We start from the raw sequence: 20,477 nt of genomic DNA on the forward strand, positions 1-20,477 counted from the left end.
TCTTACACTCTTAGAATATTGTGGCTATTTTAAGTACAAACCAGCAGTTCATTATAAATTAAAACTTTATTGAATGGTATTTTTCTCATTTCACTTTAAGTTAAAAAGAAATAAATTTGATTGATACAGCACATTTACAACAGAATACAAATTTAGAAAAACATACAAACAGAAAGAAAAGTGAATATAGCTAGAAATAATAGTTTTATCTTCATTGTGATGTATTTTACCATGTCTGGTCCATATATTGCAAGTCAAGCTAAGTAATGGACAGGTACTTCTTCATTGATTTTATTTTTTCTTTTAAATCACTTTGATGAAAAAAAGAAAAAGAAAAAACACCAAATATGAACCAACATGTCAAACTTTAACAGAGACATTAACATCCGGTTCCTGACAAAGTTTAGACAAAAACCTTCATTCACTGCTCTGAAAAAGCTCAACAGGTTTTCATGATGTTCTCGGACACCTCACACTCTACACAGCCCGAAAACTAGTAGTGGTCTTTGGTAATCTTCTTGGCGTGCTCCAGCACCGAGTTGTATCGGAGGGTTCTGCTCATCCAGGATTGTGGGATTCCCTCAAGCCCAATCTAGATTTAAAACAGAAAAAAAAACAATTAATTAAAAGAAAAACAGACATGTTATTAAAAATAAAGCAACTGATATTCAGACCTGAGCCCCAAGACAAGCTCCAATGAAAGATCCTCTACTGCAGGTGCACCCTCCACAGCTCATAGTGTCTCTGATGGCCGTCTCGTACTGCTTGGCTGTCAGGACTCCATGCAACGCTGCCTGGAATGCACCTGGCAAACCTGAAACAACATCATCACTGTGTGAACTAACTTGTTTAACACTGTTACCAACAGCTATTAAAGACAGAGGCAGTACTCTATTGCCAATCTAGATGTACCACCCCTTAAAAAATAAAGTTCAAGGACAGTGAGTAAAGATACCTCAGGTGTTTGGAAAAACAGTGGGGATGAGCTCCTGCGGAGTCTTGGATAAATTCTCCTTCACCTGATGAATGTGTCCTGAAGTCAGACAGAAATAGGGTAAATTAGAAGAGGACAAATAAAGTAGCATCAGATCATGATGCCAGTCACATGACTAAGTCCCATGACTCTGACTGAAGGGAGGCAACAATGCAGCAGATCACACATACCAATGACTGCTTTGTCCAGATCCTGAGGCTGCTTTCTGTTTGGGTCACTGAGCTGATTCAGAATCACATCCAAAGCTTTTGGATCTGGACCATTCAGGATAAAATGTTCCAGAAACCTGGAAAAATAAGTCAATGCGACATCTCATATAATTAATTTAGGTTTGGGCCCCCACCTGTGTTTTGTTTCTTTTACTACTTGCCTTTTTATGCTGCAACTCTGTGATGCAGCTAATGTTATGTTAGCGATATATAGCAATGATTAGTGATGTAAAACTGAAAAGAAAAAGATGTAAAGGCAACTTTACATTTTAAATACAATGTTCACTATTTCAGTAACTACTTTAAAATGAGTCTCTGCTAATTAAGTTGCACTGACAAATATTACTGATAACCAAGTGTAGGAGCAGTTTTACTGAAAGTTTCCTCCTGATCTGTAGGGGGTGGTAGTGAGTCTTGCTTACTGTCTGTGGCGTAGAGTAACCTGAAGTTTTTTGTTTTTTTTTTCATTGTTTTATTGAGGTCTTAGAACATACAGATTAATTGGAAAATTAACAAACAATTAACAAAAAGAACAGGGAACAAAAAAAAAGACAACAAAAGCAAGAACAAGAAATGCCAGGGTTTTTACATGAAAGTAATAAACAATGACAAGCAGATACAACTTATAAAAATATATTAAATTTTGAACATAGGGATACTGTTTTCAGGGCTTTCCTATTATCAGAGGAGGTCAGGGTGCGGATATATAGCTCCACTTCTTTTAGGAAACAAACACATGAGGGTTTTGTTTTGGTAACTTTACATTTGTGAATATAAAATTTGGCCAACAACAATATAAGGTTACATAGAAAGAAATAATCATCCAAATCTTTTTCAACATTTGTGAGTCCAAATAAGACATCTTTGAAAAAAAGTTTAAAATTATCGTAAACATTGTCTAAAATATAGAGTAACCTGAAGTAATTATAATGATTGGTGTTCCTATGACTCAGGTGTCGCTAATGGAGAGAAGCAAACAGTTTTCTACGAGGGTCGGTACTCAACGAGAGTTCATGTTGTTAAGTATACAGGATTGCTTAATAGATAAAATAATGAACTGTAAACCAGAATAAACGTGGACATGATTGTTACAACTAATCAAGGCGGAGTCATCATTAAGGCGACTGAGTGCCCGTAGTAACAACGCCAATCCAATTAGCAACCAGTAGCGCCTTATTGGTAGAGACGCTACACCAAGTATAATTTCCTGTTATACTTTGAAAGACAAATATTTGTTTTAACCTCACAGTTTCTTCTTAGCAACATAGAAAGTGGAAATACTAAACTTAAGTAAAGGAGTGTACCTGGTAGATTTACTGACCTTGCTGCTGCCATAGTTACTGCTACACATTCATCGTTGTTCTGGGTGACACGGATGGCCTGTTCGACCTTTTCCAGCATATCAGGCTGCCCTGCATAAAAAGCTACTATAGGAGCCAGCTTGGTTACTCCATCAATCTGACAGTCAGTCTCACAGCCTGCAACAAACACATTTGCTTTGCTATCAGTTTTGTTTTTTTCGCTATAACATCAAACCATGAATAAATAGCAGAGATTTACCTGTTTCCTCCTTGCCTGCATCTACATTCTTTAGGAAGCTCTTCAAACTTGCATGTCTCCATGGTCCCTCAATTGGGAGCTGAGGTCTTGACCCTGATGTAGCCAAAAGAACCATCTGTCAGCATCTTGCCAAGTGATGCAAACCCATTCCAGGACATAATCCATCAAGTTTAAAAGTAGTTAATTTTTAATGGTTAAGCTAGTGTCAATTACTTCCCATTTACTTGTCAAAAAGAAAGAAAAAAATCCACATCCCAGTTGGACTGCTCTACCATCCTCTCTTCCCTGTAAGGATCATGACAGGGTGTTCATTACTCTGATCCCTGGTCCAAAGAAGTTCAGTGTGCGCTGCTTCAGATCTATCACCATTTAGACCTGGTAAAACAAATGTAAAATAAGTATTATAACTGATAATTTCCAAATTTCACATATACTTCAGGTATCCCAACTCTAACTTTAAAACATCCTCATCATTCCAACCAAGATCAAGCCTAAACCTGAAGGGTTCTGCAAAGTCACATTTAATGCATTTGATGATTTCATGTTGTTTTCAAAAAGATTTTAAAAAATAAACACTGAGGCAAAGTAAAAGTTCTACATGACTATGGGGCAGTCTACTAAGTACACATGATAAAAATAATAATTAACCTCCACATTCAGAGAGGGACTCCAGCAGGACATACGCCTGGTCTCCGTAGCAGCTCTGCTGGCCCGTCTGCCTCCTGTAGAAAGGGTTTGGCGGACTCAGAGCGGAACTCGGGTTTGGATCCTGAGCCAAAATCCCCTTTAGCTTCTGGAGGTCATAAGACCCAGTGAAGGGGCTGTGCTACAAGGCATCAATCACAAAGGCAATTTCATTCAGATCAAAATATTGAGGTGATTCAAAAATCTAATAAGCAGGCAGAATAAGAAAACAGATGGAGCAACCTTTAAGGGCAAATACTCAAATACTACCAGGACTAACTAGTACCTTAGCTGAACAACTATTTCTGCTGTTGCAACAGTCAACTAATTTAAGAAAAACATCTTTGATTATTAAACTCTTATAACCTCGGGAGCATTAGAAAAAGAGGACAGGGTAAAGAAACAAAGATTTCTTTGTATTTTTTCAAGATAATGTTAATGTTTAATAATGTTACGTAACAGAGTGGATTATTACCTGCAGCATCTGAACAGCTGATCCGACAATGGCTCTAGTGCTCTGTTGGCCACAGCTGAAGCCATCTGTCAACACAGAAAAAGAAATACTGACATTAAAAAAACTAGTTAATTACTTTAACCCTCGGAGGACATAGATCTATCAAAAACCTAAAATATTGACAACATGATAGTTATTACTAACTGTTATTAGTTTATTTTTGACAATATTCTGGTATAACAAACTCGAAGAAGCAGCCAACCAAGAAAGCATTTCAGGATCACAGACATTACCAAAACCAGAAACATTGGCTATTTAAAGCAGATTACATCCCACTGCAGCCAGCATTGTAACTTAACTTACTGGTTTGTCTAACTGAATAGTTTGCTGCAGACTACACAAGCGGGGACGCCATTTAGCGGCAGCTAAACTACAAATCCCACAAACACCAGCAACAGTTTCCCCTTTGGTAAACCCTTGGGGGGAACAAACAGCACCCAGTTTTAGCTTCTTTTTTAAGCTAGTTTTAGCTTCAACAATGACTGTGACAACTAGCTTAGGTCATACATTTAAAACGCCAGACCTTAATCCCCGTCTACTGTAATGCAGGACGAATTGCAGTTTGAAATCAATTTCTGAAGATCAACAGTTTTGACTCTAGTCATCCATAACACTCCAAGTGCTTCCGAAACATGTTACGAAAGTGTAAGCGCTTTAGCCCCGCCCGCCGGTGCAAATTAACCCCGCCCCTCCGTGCTTACCCTCTGTCCCTGACTGAGGCTCATGAGAAAAAAAATTTAAGGGGATTTTATTATGAGTCTTTGTATTAACTTTGGTGTACACATTTCTTTTTTTGTTTGTCTGTTTTTTCCCATGCATCCCATCCATCCATGGATGGAGCTGTCTTATTATTATTGTTGTTGTTGTATTTATTTATTTATGCCTTGTAGAGATTGATAAGTTTTATAGTTCATAGTTAAATCAATAGTTTCCATGAAGCAGTGGGTTCCTTATTTTTTTAAACTTTTTATGATTATGGCGACTGATTACACAATCTTCTTGTCATTAATAGACATAGTCTTTTAAATACACATTTGCATGTTTTTCAAGTTGTGATGCTATATTCAGAGCAATCGAGTCAGAGCAGGTTTAAGCTAAGATAAGTTTATTTGTAAGGCACAATTCAATGACAGGGTGTTTTCAAAGTGCTTTACAGAAACATTGAAACATCAGAAAATAGCAGCACAATTTAAAACTGAAAACAAAAGAGAAAGAAATAAGAAAAAACATGAGATAAAAACAGTATTAAAACCTAAGTCTAAAAATTCAAGTTTAAGATAAAAACAGTGCAGATTTGGATTTTTTTTAAAATAAAAACTATTCAAATGCAGTAGAAAAAAGATGGTTCTTTCACCTTAACCTTAAATAACCCTGTGTGCTTCAGCTGATTTGGAGGGGACAGGGGGAGCTGGCTAAAAATGCACAAAGCATCATCTAGAGGTGGTCTGTATAAGAATTCTCGCGGGTGTGTCCACACATTTTTTTTTTATTTATTAATATATATTATTAGGGCTGCAGGATTCTGAAAAAATTTTGAATCACGATTTTTTGCTTGGAATTGAGATCACGATTCTCTGGCACGATTTTTTAATCAAACAAAATCTAAACAAAACCAAAAAAAAAAAAAAAAGACTTTTAAATGGTCTTTCAGGTAGAGCAGGGGTGTCAAACTCAAATACACAGCAGACCAAAAACAAAAAACTGTAACAAGTTTAAGTCCAGACTGGTTCAATGTTTATTAAAAACCTTTTTAAAATGACCTTATTGCACACATTGAACCTGGAACTAACAGAGCCTATTAGTTCTTGTCTATAAAACAAAATGAGTAATTTATTAAATACATTTTAAAATCTGTTGCATTTATTTCTTATGGCTCTATATGCTTTTTCCAGAGTAATTTTAATTGAAAACATTTTCTACAGAAAAATAACAGCCAAAAATAATTTCCTCATTTGAGAAAATCAAAATCAAAATAAAACAATTGTTTCCAGTGAGTGTTGGACTCCACCAAGGCTGCCCTTTGTCTCCGATTCTGTTTACAACTTTTATGGACAGAATTTCTAGGCGCAGCCGAGACGTTGAGGGGACCCAGTTTGGTGGCCTCAGGATTGGGTCTCTTGGTGTGGTGATGATGCACCTGGAAGAAGGTGAGGACTTTTTTTTTTTCCCCCTTTTTTATTTAATAACAAATGATATGACAACATATATAACAAAATACAAAACCGCATATTTAAAATATACATTATAAACAACAATATCACATTTCACAGTCTAAATAAAAGAAAAGTTATCAGGTATAAATCACACCGCTTCAATTTTCCCTTCTTTAGATCCCTTTCTTTCTCTCTTTCCTATCTATATTTATCTTGCAATAATCAGTATAATTGTAAAACTTGTTCTAACACTGGAAGTCAAATATATGAACCAATCTTTCCTTTTAGATAATTGAACTATCGGGTAAAAAGGAATAAGAGGGGAGTACATATCAATTAAGATATTTTGTTATAAAATGCTTAACAGAGTTGTGTATAGACCAAAGCAACATAAAAAAAAGATGAAAGAAAATAAAAAGAAAATTAAAAGTTTAAGACATATTTCTCAATAAGAGTATAAAGTTTCATTGCTTGAGCACTTTTAATTAATTTTAAGCTTTTGTGAAACAAGGAAAGCTCATTTTTTAAAGCAATTCAATATTGGAGGACATTTTGCAAACCTGCATTTATGTATGTAAAATTTGATAAAGATTATAATATTAATTAAGAATTCAATTGATTTTTCTTCGATAACTATCCCACATTTTATAAAATTAAATGAGTTAAAATCTATATGTATGGATTTGTATTGGAGCCATTCCTGCATCAAATGCCATAGTTTATTGATTGTTTCACAGCTATAAAACAAATGTTCTGTTTTTTTAGTTGCCCTTTCAAAAATAACAGCTATCTACTTCGAATTTAAATTTGCATCTGATGAATTCATTGGAAGGATACAGTGTGTGCAGAATTATTAGGCAAATGAGTATTTTGATCACATCATCCTCTTCATGCATGTTGTTCTACTCCAGCTGGTACAAGCTTGAAAGCCTACTACCAATTAAGAATATCAGGTGATGTGCATCTCTGTAATGAGTAGGGGTGTGGTCTAATGACATCAACACCCTATATCAGGTGTACATAATTATTAGGCAACTTCCATTCCTGTGGCAAAATGGGTCAGAAGAGAGATTTGACGGACTCTGAAAAGTCAAAAATAGTGAGATGTCTTGCAGAGGGATGCAGCACTCTTAAAATTGCCAAGCTTTTGAGGCGTGATCATCGAACAATCAAGCATTTCATTCAAAATAGTCAACAGGGTCGCAAGAAGCGTGTTGAAAAAACAAGGCGCAAAATAACTGTCCATGAACTGAGGAAAATCAAGCGTGAAGCTGCCAAGATGCCATTGGCCACCAGTTTTGCCATATTTCAGAGCTGCAACATCACTGGAGTGCCAAGAAGCACAGGGTGTGCAATACTCAGGGACATGGCCAAGGTAAGGGAGGCTGAAAAACAACCACCACTTAACAAGACACACAAGATAAAATGTCAAGACTGGGCCAAGAAATATCATAAGACTGATTTTTCTAAGGTTTTATGGACTGGTGAAATGAGAGTGAGTCTTGATGGGCCAGATGGATGGGCCCATGGCTGGATCAGTACAGGGCAGAGAGCTCCACTCCGACTCAGACGCCAGCAAGGTGGAGGTGGGATACTGGTATGGGCTGGTATCATCAAAGATGGACTTGTGGGACCTTTTCGGGTTGAGGATGGAGTCAAGCTCAACTCCCAGTCCTACTGCCAGTTTCTGGAAGACACCTTCTTCAAGCAGTGGTACAGGAAGAAGTCAGCATCGTTCAAGAAAAACATGATTTTCATGCAGGACAATGCTCCATCACACGCATCCAAGTACTCCACTGCGTGGCTGGCCAGAAAAGGTCTAAAAGAAGAAAAAATAATGACATGGCCTCCTTGTTCACCTGATCTTAACCCCATAGAGAACCTGTGGTCCTTCATCAAATGTGAGATCTTCAGGGAGGGAAAACAGTACACCTCTCTGAACAGTGTCTGGGAGGCTGTGGTTGCTGCTGCACCCAACGTTGATCGTGAACAGATCAAGACACTGACAGAATCTATGGATGGCAGGCTTTTGAGTGTCCTCGCAAAGAAAGTTGGTTATATTGGTTACTGATTTGTTTTTGTTTTGTTTTTGAATGCCAGAAATGTATATTTGTAAATTTTGAGTAGTTATATTGGTTTCCCTGGTGAAAATAAATAAGTGAAATGGGTATATATTTGGTTTTTGTTAAGTTGCCTAACAATTATGCACAGTAATAGTCACCTGCACACACAGAAATATCCTCCCAAGATACTAAAACTAAAAAAGCCCCACTCCAACTTCCAAAAATATTCAGCTTTGATATTTGAGTCTTTTGTGTTCATTGCAAACATAGTAGTTGTTCTATAATAAAATTTATCCTCAAAAATACAACTTGCCTAATAATTCTGCACACCCTGTATATTTTGTTTATAGTTTTGAAGAGAATTTCTTTCTGTTTAGGAGGAATTGGAAATTTAAGGTATTTTGTTCTGATTGTTTTGATATCTTGTTTACTATAAATCTGAAGAGGAAAGGATCTTTTTGTTGGGCCTGGAAACATAATGTTGACCATGTACTGCTTTAGAAATCTGTTATTACATTTTTTATGCAGAATATCTCGGCCATTTAATTTCAAACCTTGTAATGTGGGTATCGGTGTGTTATTTATATTACTTTTAATTATTGGGAGAAGTGCTAAAGGGATGTTATTAATAATTCTTCTGTATAAAGTAAAGGTAAAATTAAAGTTGTATTTACTGTTAAATTCCTCCAGATTTAAAAATTCTCCACTGTTGTTCATCAGATGTACAATCGACCAGATGTTTTTCTTTTTCCATTCATCCATATATATACAGATTTTCTTCTATTTGTGATCATATAGGCGCGTTATGTGGGCTAAAATTGTGCTTGAACAACATCTTCCAGTAAAGCAGGACTTACTGGTGAAATGTTGAAAGTTTTGTAGGGAGTTTTGATATTTCAACGTCACATTTCAATAGAAAATCTAGTCCACCAGTTTATTAAAGACCAAAGATGGTAACACAAACCATATTTAATGGTCCTTTTTTAAGAAAGATTGGATCCATTTAATTTTTAAGATACCATTCATTACTTCAAAATCAATTGTTCTTATTCCCCCTTCATCAAAATCCTTTAATAAATCACCTTTCTTAATATAGTGATGTTTCTTTTTCCAAATGAAGTCAAAGTTTAGTTTGTTTATTTTTTTTTTTATTGTTTTTGGAGGAATGGCCAATGAAAAGGCAGATAAATTAACCTGGATATGGATTTCATTTTAATTAAGAGTGATCTGCCTAATAGAGATATATCTCTTTGAAGCCAACTATTTAATATGGTTCTTGACTTTTCAATAGTGTTATGAATATTGTTTTTAAACTCTGGAATCTGGACATTTTGTGATATGGATTCCTAAATATTTTACTTCTTCTTTTAGAGGAATATTCCATAATGATGCATGAGGGCAACCATGTATACTCATGAGTTCACACTAGCTGACTTATTAAAAAATGTTGTCCATTTATGTTTAGTCCTTTAACCTCTGAATTTTTAACGAGAGTTGCTAGTAGTTCAGCTACAGTGATAAATAGGAGAGGAGAAAGGCTACATCCTTGTCTCACCCTCTTCCTTTTCTAAATCGAGGACAAGTACCCTCTGAGAGGGAGATACAACTGTTAATATCCATGTAAGAAAGATGTTCAGAAATTTATCTCCAAATCCCAGGTTCCTAAATGTTTCATAAATAAAAGTATGTTCGGTAGAATCAAAAGCTTTGCAGAAATCCAAGAAGAGTATGAATCCATCTTCTTTGATTAGATGTTTGTAATCAATGATTTCCAGCACTAATCTAATATTATTATGAATTAATCTTCCCCTAAGAAAACCGGACTGAGTTGGACTGATTATTTTTTGTAACCCCTCTTTTAATCTGGCTGCTAAAACAGATGTAAGGAATGCAGAAGGTGAGGACGATTTGCTCGAATTATCTTGTATTCTATTGGCTGGAGGAGGTTTGACAGACAGCTCTTAGAGCAACTCAAAAGAGAGGAAAAACTATCCAAGAGCAGAAATTTTGGGAGAGCAGACAATGTGTCTGAGTGTGAGGGAAAGAGAACAAGTCTGAGCGCAGAGATTTGAAAGGAAGAACAATATATTTGAAAGCAAGAAGAGACTTTCTGAGTGTAAGAGCAGAGTTTTGAGAGAGAGCAAGACGATATTTGAGCGTGAAAACCAGAACTCTTGCTCTCAAAGCAAACAACTACGCTCTTGTTTAAAGATAGGAAAATACCCCCATACCAAATTAGTATAAACACACACAAAAAAAAGGCAAAAAAAAAAAAAACCCGGGCCAAAAGACAGCAGAGCAGACGGAAGAAAGCCCCGTAGAGCCAAAACAGCAGCAGCAATCCTCCAAGCAGTAATGGCAGTGGACAGCCCAAACCTCCCGTCTCTAAAGGGAGCAGCGGAAATTAATGAGGAAATTCAGACCACCCATTGAGCGCAAACCAACTTAATACATACCACTTGGTTGGCATGCACACGACCCTGGAAAGCGTATAGTCAGTACATGCCTCTGGGTTTTCGTGTAGGGGATTTAGCAATCCACTTATTGGATGAAGAGGCTAATCTCCCCCTTTTTCTTCTGGTTCTTTTTGGTTTGTTTGTTTTGTGTGTCTCACTCAGCTATGTGTGTGTGTGCATGTTGTAGGGGAGCACCAAAGGTAATGTTTTGTTTTATGTGTGTTTGTCTTCTTTTTAGGGGGTCCAGATTAAGCTGTTTCCAATGGTGGATCTATAGGAGTTCATTGATCTAACTATTCACTTCCTCTTACAGATCACCCAGAGCCGACATAGGTTAAATCCATTTTATTTTGATTTTGTTATAATTGTTTTTAATAATTACTGCTTATAATAAATCTTTTGCTTCTGAAGTCCATATCTCCGCTCTTCTATCATTACACCTTGTAAAGATCCTTCCTAAAGGCCTGGAGGTTTAGGGTAGAACTGGAGTTTACCAGGGTGCCTCTGGCCACACTGGTCTTGCTGTTAAGGAGGCGGTAGTGAATGCACGAATGCAAAGTTGTCCCAACATTCACCACCAGAACATACACTGTACCCTGGATGACCTGCACCAAACACAGGGAGGCCAACAAACCAGCTGGGAAACCAGCTGGGAAGCCAGCTTCAGGGGGTTCAAACAAGACGTTCCGGCCAGAGAGCTGCTCGGGGCAGGTACTGGCAACCAGCTTCATCACCCCACCTGGTATACGCACACCTAGCTTGCCCCGGACTCTCACCGTCCCAGCGAGGTCCCCCAGAACCTGACTGGGGGACTGTTGGCAGCTCTACAAAGCTGCAACGACTGGGCCAGGTGTCTGCGAAACACACAGTGAGTTAAAAAGGGATAACCCAAATGTGCCAAAAAGTTTGTGATAACACCGGCGAATTACGTTCATTCCCAGGACCCCTCGGGCAACAGGTGCAGGACCATGGCGATCCTTAACTACCAGGATCCCACAAGGAGGCATCACCTTGCCATATAGTTCGACATCAAGCTCCAAGTAGCCAATAAGGGATGGCTAAGCCGTTAGCTTGCTCGCAGCTGAAGACCAATGACAAGAGGTGAGGCACTCATGGCCCTAAGGAGCAAACTGCTCCAAAAAGAAGCCTTCAGTAATGGTGGAAACCATCGACCCAGTGTCTATCAAGCAAGGGACAGTCACACCCCCAGATGAAACATCAACGGTTGGACACAGAGCAATTAACTCAGTCATGGCGCCTCCCTGTGAACCTGTGGATTCCCCAACTGAGCTGCGGCTCAGCTGAGAGCAGCCCTGGACTCCAAATTGGAGGCCGTGCCCCAATGGTAAGGAGAAACTAAGCTCCCTAGCGCTTCCTGGAAAACCTTCCCTCTTCCACCTAATTGCCTCACCACGAAGCTCCAATAGGGTGGCAGTGGGCTGACGGCGGACAAACTGTTTAAGTTCCTGCCGAGACAAATTATCCATTATATGCTCAGCAAACTGGTCCCGAAGCAAAACATCCGCATTGGGCATCCCATCCGGGGCCGAGCACTTTATCTGCGCCATTAAGGCCATCAGGGCTAAAGAAAATTCCTGCAGAGTTTCTCCCTCCAATTGGTCCCGAGAAAAGAAAGCTTGCTATAATGTTACGTATGACTAAACACAGCCATACAGTTCCTGTAAAATAGCGAGGCTCCGAACCAAATCCCTTAGCTCTACATCGGAGCAAAACTTAATCTTTACCCTCGCTTCTTCCTTCAAATGATCAAATATAAACAGCGCCTCATCAGTGATGAAAAGAGTGTTACATGGCTATAATAACATTATAATATTAAAGTTGTATAGTTTTGAAGAGAAAGTGATAAATGGAAAACTACCAATATAACACTGCAGTGTATGTACCGTGCTGCTGTGTTCAATAAACAAACTCTACAATCAAAAGGAAATTATCCAGCAAGCTTCCCTATATTCTACACCTTAAAGACGCCACAGGTACATTTACAGCCGTTCATTTTGTTTTCAGAGCATGAAATTTGTTTTTCTTGCTTGTTGTCAGCTTTGATAAAATACAGGATCATATAGCAGAAAAGAGGCTGTTTGACTTGTTTTGCAGATTTACATTATCACCAAACTTCAAGCTTCTTTTATGTTATACCCCTGAGTAGGGGGAAAACAGCTTGAGCCAAGAACCAAAAACAACCGTTCAGCTCTCAAATCAATGTTTAATAAACGAGAAGCGAGCGGTGCTCCCCCTACTGGCTACTATGTGAAAATGACGAGACTAACTTCCTTCCAAACAAAAGGAAAACAAATACACTTCTCTATAAGAATCATGTTATACAGAATAAAATAACAAAATTAATCTGTTACAACTCCTGTTATGTCTACTACATTTGCAGTAATTTATGCAGCTTTTCACTGACTCATCTTAAGAATTAAGATCCAGGTTGAATAAACAGTAGCCTTCTTGTTAGCCACAATTAGCCATTCAGTTACCAGTCCAGGCTCATCATTTCTGCAATCCAGTGCCGGATGGTTTACACCAAAACCATTTCATTTTGTTATGTGAACTTATACCACCAACACCAGTTTAAATAACATAAACAACTGGAAACATGATGAGGCAGGAAACAGTTTAAGAGGGGACTTTTTTCACTGCTGCACCATTAAACACGCATGCAGCAAAGCGTTTATATTATTGAAGATGTTGATCAGTGGAAATTGATGGAGAAGCAAGGCTGTAGCAGATGATGAGCATGACAGGTAAAAAAAAAAGGGGGGGGGGGGTGTCTGGAGGATTTAAAGCAGCACTACTGAAATTGGGCATATTTTTGCACTTTGGCACCTCCTAACATGGACTAATTCCATATATACATTGCCTAATTTCTATCTGTTGTCCATAAAGTACATCAAATTATTATTATTAGTGGCTCAAAGGTGTGCTAGTGTTTATCTCTGCAAGAGGACAAACAACCAAATGTCATTGTATTTCCATTTTTTTAGGGTAAATGAAAGATGTTAACATACTTACCAAGGTATGCACATGAGTTACAAAATGTTCAAAGTCTTTAAAGCCACCATGTTGTCTTATTATTTATTTGTGTCAGTTAGAACATGGACATTGGAAGTTTATGAATGAACTGATATGCTAATGGTAAAGGGATATACTCAAATTCCTGAAACATTTGCAAAACAAGTCCAGAACAATTAAATCTTTAGTTTTTTCTTTTTGGCGTTGTCAATACCAAACCATAACAACCAGCCATTTTTCTGGTCTGGCCTATACTGAAAGTCTGAAAAGTTTGAGTTTTAAAGTACAGGAGGTCAAGGCCATAGAAGAGATAAAAGAAGAACTACAGTGCGATCGTGCAAGGAGACCAGCCACTAAACTACCCACACCTCTAATTCTTTATGTCTTATCTTTAGTGGAAAATGCTGAAGCCTGAGTCCTGTGTAATGCTGAAATGTTTGAGGGAAGGCCTTTGAGAACCTCCCTATACAATGCCTTATGATGTGTAAAACAATTCAGTGTGTGTATCATACTTGTATGATGCACATGCTCCTTTGCAAAGTAAAATTATATATATTGAGTAAAACTCTCTGTGTCTTGTTTTTGATTGAAGGTTTAACTGGTGTTGGGAAGAATTTTTATAATAATTTTTTTTTATAATAGCAAAAATCTTTATTTAACAACTCAGGTTATAATCCCTAGTAGCATCAACAGTTAACATTGCAACTCATTTAAAAGTTAAAACTATTTTAAAAGATTTTTTCATCATCTCATTGGAATTTTTCATTTGATCTGAGTCCATCTTGGCCTTACTGCTTGTGGAAATTAACGAAGCAGTTCTTCTCAGCTGTGAGGCATGGGTAGGTTTCACATTTTGTGCACTGCACTCAGAAAATATCTGTACATCCTGGGTATTTGCACCAGCATCTTTTTGCCGTGACGGCAGGCCAGTGCTCAGGGCTGTCCCGCACAGCTGCTAGTGGAACTGGTGTAGTGGGACCTCTGCTCCTCTTCTCAGCTAGGTCTACTTTAACATGTTGGGAGGATCTTCCCCTCTTCTTCTTCCTCTCGATTGTAAAGGCCACTTGCAACCTCACTTTTGAACTGAAGCAGGCTGTGGACCTCTCTCTGTGGTATGCTGCAGTCCCTGGGAAACAAAAGTCAAGTGTTGACAAGGGTAAAAACCATCATGTGGAGCACAATCCTGTGGTGCCACTTCTTACACCTCAGCTTCGTTCAGTAAAGAGCAAATATAATCACAAACAATGCAGAAAGCTTTCACAAAGTGCATTATCGTAGTAGACTCTAGAAGATCAGTGCATACCATCAACATGCCCGGCTAGCAATTCAATGGTAATGATAATGGTACAGTGTAGGCATATGGCAGCGTCCACATTTTAACAGTTTCATTTTATTAAATGATTAAATACAGTGCAATAAACCACAGAATAGTGAACTTACTTATTGTTGAGTATGCACTTTTTGCTTCTCAATGTCATAATACTTATTTTGATGAGTTTTGAGAAGTCAAATGGCAAGGCTCCCCCCTGTGAAGAGGTCTGCAGAAAAGTGTGTCAAAATTCCATCCTGAAAGTCATGTGACCAATTTAATCACTGCTATTGGTTCTCTTATGGCCCCACCTCTCTTTCAATGCACTATATCTTAAAAGGGGAAGCACTGTGTGTGTGTGTGTGTGTGTGTGTGTGTGTGTGTGTGTGTGTGTGTGTGTGTGCGTGTGTGTGTGTGTGTGTGTGTGTGTGTGTGTGTGTGTGTGTGTGTGTGTGTGTGTGTGTGCGCGCGTGTGTGTGTGGAAGGAATTCAATGGGTTTGTTACCAAATGGCAACATCATCCCACAGAGGGTTAAATTATACATTAATTGACAACTATTATTAATCCAACACCATTTGTAGTTTAATTAGTTTTTGCATTTATGGATAAATCAGCAGTTTAGGATAAAAGGAAAATAACTTATTTGCACTTTTGGCGAGCTTCATAATGTATATGTATGTATATATGTGTAATATTTTACAACTTGAGCCTGTAAAAAACATCAGGAAAGCCATATGGTAGTTATTTACTGTTAAACCTTTAAAAAGGCTTGAGCTCATTAAATATCACGCCATGTGTTGTCACTCTACAAAATAGTTAAGGCTCAGTTTATTAATTTCATCTACATATTTTTGATCTTTTGTAGGCCAATCAATAAAATGAAATAAGAACTGAAAATAGTTATGCAAGCTGTCACCGCATGAGGTGTAAATGAGACACAGTTGAAGCACTCCCCTATTTAATTTCGAGCTTCATCTCATTTCATTACATGTTTACAATTACACTGGGAACACAATCCAGCTTGATTTTTTGTAGTTACTGTCACCACACATGTTAGACATATTTAACCCACTGCATCACAACACACACATGCTTACAGTGCATCTTTTAATCCTGTCAAATAGACAAGATCCTGTAGCTTGACCACTGTAGGCTCACATGTCTTGTTACAAAAAAGAGGGGTGTGTTACATATACATTACGGTGTCATAGCATGTTATTTATTTTTAGCTCCCATCTTTCCTTTCATTTTGTAAAACAATATCACATGTGACCAGTTTAGCACAGGTGCATGTGTTATACATCTAAAAGATGTAAAAAACAAATAAATAAAGTTTTTTAAAAGCCCCTTGCCCTCTCCTGTAAAACTATGTTTCACTTTCTTCTTGAGTCAGGGCTAAGTGACACCTATGCATGAAGCCTCAGCAGGTGCTCCTTCTCTCCTCTCTCCTCATGTCCTGGAGTGACCCAGCTCTACATTCTAGCTCTACAACGATGCCAGCAGAAGCAAATTAGACACCAGCAGCAACCCCTCCTGATATGTACTTCTCTGTCCCACATCCATTATTTTTAGCTGGGATCCAAGCTGCCATCCTCACTTAATATGGGAAAAGAGTGCCTCATATTCACTCCCACCTCTAAATCCACTATATAATTCTTTTCCTTCATTTGGGAAAAAAGTAGACAGGCTCACATGCTTACATATGCACAGAGCTCATACACCTTCACCCGTTTTCTCCATCACTGTTTCTCCATGTTTTGTGCCTGGTCAGAGAGGGACTAGAGAGTTGGCTGGCCCTTGTCGTCTCACTCCACCCCACTTTTACAGGTCTGCAACATACACTCAAGCACACTCAAACACATCTACACACAAAGCTGTCACCGCAGCAACCGTCTTGGCCCTGCCTCATCTTCTCCATGCTCGATTACACCACGCAGGCACACACACTCACACCTAAGTCAAACTTAGCCCAGCCCCTCTTGCACCCTGTGGCCCACTGACACTTTGCCATGTGGGGTTTTTTAATAAGGTGGATCCAGGAGTTGGTCTTGCTCTCTTCTGGGTGACGCGGATTGGAAGGGGTTCTGCATACTTTCACCACGCTATCTTTTTAACCCCACTCAGTTAACTGCACGAAACTGTAAATAAATCTAAATTGTTTCGGAGAGGAGCCATGAAGTGGACCTGGGTGCTTGTGGCAGTCTTGTTGTCCTTTGGGGGTTCACTGGGCAAGGAGACCTTGGACTTCCTTGAATATGATGGCAAGGACCGTGTCCATGACCTCAACGCCAAGAACTATAAGTCTGTGATGAAAAAGTATGATGTTATGGTGGTGTACTACCATGACCATCCAGGATCCAGCCGCGTCGCCCAGAGACAATTTGAGACCGAGGAGTTGGCCCTTGAGGTGGGTTGAAATGGGGAATATGATGTTGGTAGAACAAGGAGGATTGTAATATACAGTACTACTCAAACGTTAGGACACACTTTCCCATTAAATGCAAAGGGGGAATGTGTCCAAGCTTTTACATGGCACTGTAAGTAGTACTTGATTCAGTACATAGACACTTAAACAGACTTGAAGCTGCTTTTAAGATTTTGTTTGGAGACTCCAAAAGAGTTTGATTTTAGTTTTGTTCAATTTGGGTCTTCAAGCTCAAAATCAACACATCTAAAGTAAAGAATGCCACTGCTGTTGTTTTGGGAATGTTAATGCAAACACATACATTAATACAAATGAGAGGGCAGCAGTTTTTTTTCAACTTGGTAAAGAACGTCTTGGCTAGATTCAAAACCCACTGACAACAAGCCACAAGCGTCCTCCACTTGTGTATACGGCTGAGCCCAAATGCATGTGTATCTGTGTGTATTTCTGAGCAAGTTTGTGTACTTTATCACACTTCTATCAGCATGTCAATCACACGTTAAGCCTCCTGTCAGCCTGAATACTCAACAGTTTCATCACATTCCTCGCTGAGAGACATTACATCACCCTTCAGTGTAAAGTTACGGTGTCCGCTCTCAAAGCGTCAAACAACAGCTTACCAAGGCTGACTCTCAATTTACACATGAATTTACTGTATATTAAATTACACATTTCCCAAGAATAGTTCAGCTTACTTTTCAGTTCAAAAATATTTGAACATATAAACAGCAGCCTTTTAAATCAGAAAACAGAAAGAGATTTCAACGTAACTATTGCAAACACAATATAGACCTAACTGGCTCTTAAACGTTTTTTATGACAAGTATGATACAGTTTAAAGTTTAAAGAAATATTTAAATAATATCTGATCTGATTATAACAGATGAAAAAATTATTTTATGATGATGATTTATAGCTCATGCATCTAACGGCATGCAATGACATTTAGCGTGATTATTGAACATTGTTTATTGTGTAAACGCTGCAGCTTTGTACACATGCATGACTCCATGATGTAGCAACATGAGAGGCAGGTGGTGTTAACCGCTTATGAATGCAACCTATATGTAACTTAAGAACATATTTAGCCATCTAGTTACTGATGATGACATGAGGTTCAATCAACAGCGTTTAAATTCTTACTCTGACTCATTAATGACAGCTATAATCTCGTTATTCCTGTGTATATATGCTGATCAAATAAATGTAATTTAATTGTTTGCTAAATATCTTATGAATGATGAAACCACAATTGAGAGGAAAATATTATGAGCAGCTAGCAGCAGGGGTCTGATAAGCTTTACTGTCCTGAGCACATCACATCATCTCAACAGCCTCTGGTGTTTCTGGAAGGGGCACTGGGGCTCGGTCTTGGGGCTGCCGGCCAGCATTTGATGCACTGGCTCCAGGAATGCCGGCTCAGCTCTGCGCTGTGATTGACACTTGCAGTACTGTACTTGTCAGCGGATCCCTGAGCTCTGAGCATCACTGCCGACAGGCCAAAATAGTCTCTGGGCTGGTGTGGCTCTGGGGTCCTATATTTATCCTAAGCTGCTTTTGTGGCGGGTCCAGCTCCCTAAAGGCTTGTGTTTCTTCTTATGAATGCATTATGATTTATATTTGATGAGATTTTATTATTAGTAACAGGCAACAGCAAAAGGTGCAACATTTCAGAGGTCAAGGCACACTGTGAGGGTTAGTTAATGGCAATTGACGTATGATATGAGGAAGTTATAAGTAAGTACTTTCCCTTTTGGTCATTTGAAACTCTTCGGGTTTTTAAGTGGCTTCCCTTTGTGTCTACTGACTTTGTGCTTTGAACCAAATGGTTGCTCAATACATGTATTTTGATATGAGCACATACACTCTCTACTAAATGCAGTTATTTACATTTTTTCAGTGTGCATTTTTTTCTTGTTTGTCTTCCTTTTTCACTTTGGATGTAGAAAAGGTGAAAATTTGAGTTGAAGAGATCATCATTTCTTCATATCGATTGTTATTTTTACAGCAAGAAATCCCTTTTTGCTATACGTTGTTCATAAATCTCAACAAACAACATGAAAGTCTACAAAAATGAAACCTGTACAGCTGCTAAGCTAATAACGTGTTGCCTGGCAGCGAAACGTGCAGATATGAAGCCATGAAATCTCAACTTAGATACTCAGGTTTAAGTTTACATGTAGCTGGAGAGGTTCAGTTACTGTGAAGAAGTGTCTCTATCAACGTTGTTACAGATAAACATCATTAGCACTTACGTCCAAAATAAACTTAGCATGTTTTCAACTTGAATAATAAGAATATAGCGATATGCTAAATCTACTGTAAATAAAGATATATCTTTTAAAATAAAAAAAAAAAAAAAAAAAAAAAAAACAGAGAGGCTCAACAGATATCTTTCAATTCAAAGTAAGTAAAAATTATACCTTGAAAAAGCTTAAATATTGTAGTTTCATATGATTTATCTGAGCAGATCAGATAGGAAGCTTCCCAATCAGATAATTCTTAATTAAAACATTGACTTGTAGCATGTATAGCATGTATTACAATACTTGTGCAAATAATTAGATATTAAGCTTTTTCCCCATTAGGTCAGTTTAAAACACAAAATATAGTGCAACATGAAAATAACAGTCAATGTAAAAATGATGTTTTTCTGTGCCTCATCTACCTGCAATTCAAATCCAGTTAAAAGCGATGCAAAGAATCATGTGCACAACAAACTGCATGACAATCTGGTTAGTTTGACTATTTATTCCAGTAAAAGCAGCTGCTCAAGATCCCTGACAACAGCGCACGAGCGTGTCTAAGTGAGTGTGTATGTGTGTGTACTTTTTACCCTTCAAATGCTCTGAGACGGCCCTCAGGCCACTTCCTCATGCAGTTTGGCTGCAAGTGTCTCGCTGCTATTGGTGGAAACAACTGTCTGTCATGAGGTTCAAGTTTCATACAGATTTAGAAAGTGCATAAGCAGCTCTCTGAAAAGCAGGCTTTTATGGTAATGAAACTTCAGTGTAACAATTATGTCAAAAAGTGCACATAATAATGAAACTGCATTAGATAAATTCCATAAAATATA

General features: G+C 38.2%; 1 protein-coding gene and 1 pseudogene across 1 annotated transcript in view; one reads left to right on the top strand and one right to left on the bottom strand.

The window, feature by feature from the left end:
* Positions 1 to 47: 47 nt before the first annotated feature.
* On the bottom strand, positions 48 to 3,987 carry LOC121645053 (annotated as a pseudogene).
* Positions 3,988 to 16,981: 12,994 nt separating this feature from the next.
* The window catches only part of casq1a (calsequestrin 1a), a 7,189-nt gene continuing 3,693 nt past the window's right edge, over positions 16,982 to 20,477 (top strand). The window contains exon 1 of the mRNA XM_041992642.1: positions 16,982 to 17,383. Within this exon, the coding sequence (XP_041848576.1) occupies positions 17,150 to 17,383 (234 nt within the window). The 5' untranslated portion in view covers positions 16,982 to 17,149. The remainder of the gene's footprint in view (positions 17,384 to 20,477) is intronic.

Source organism: Melanotaenia boesemani, chromosome 8 (assembly GCF_017639745.1).
Source record: "Melanotaenia boesemani isolate fMelBoe1 chromosome 8, fMelBoe1.pri, whole genome shotgun sequence".
NCBI classification, from domain to species: domain Eukaryota; kingdom Metazoa; phylum Chordata; class Actinopteri; order Atheriniformes; family Melanotaeniidae; genus Melanotaenia; species Melanotaenia boesemani.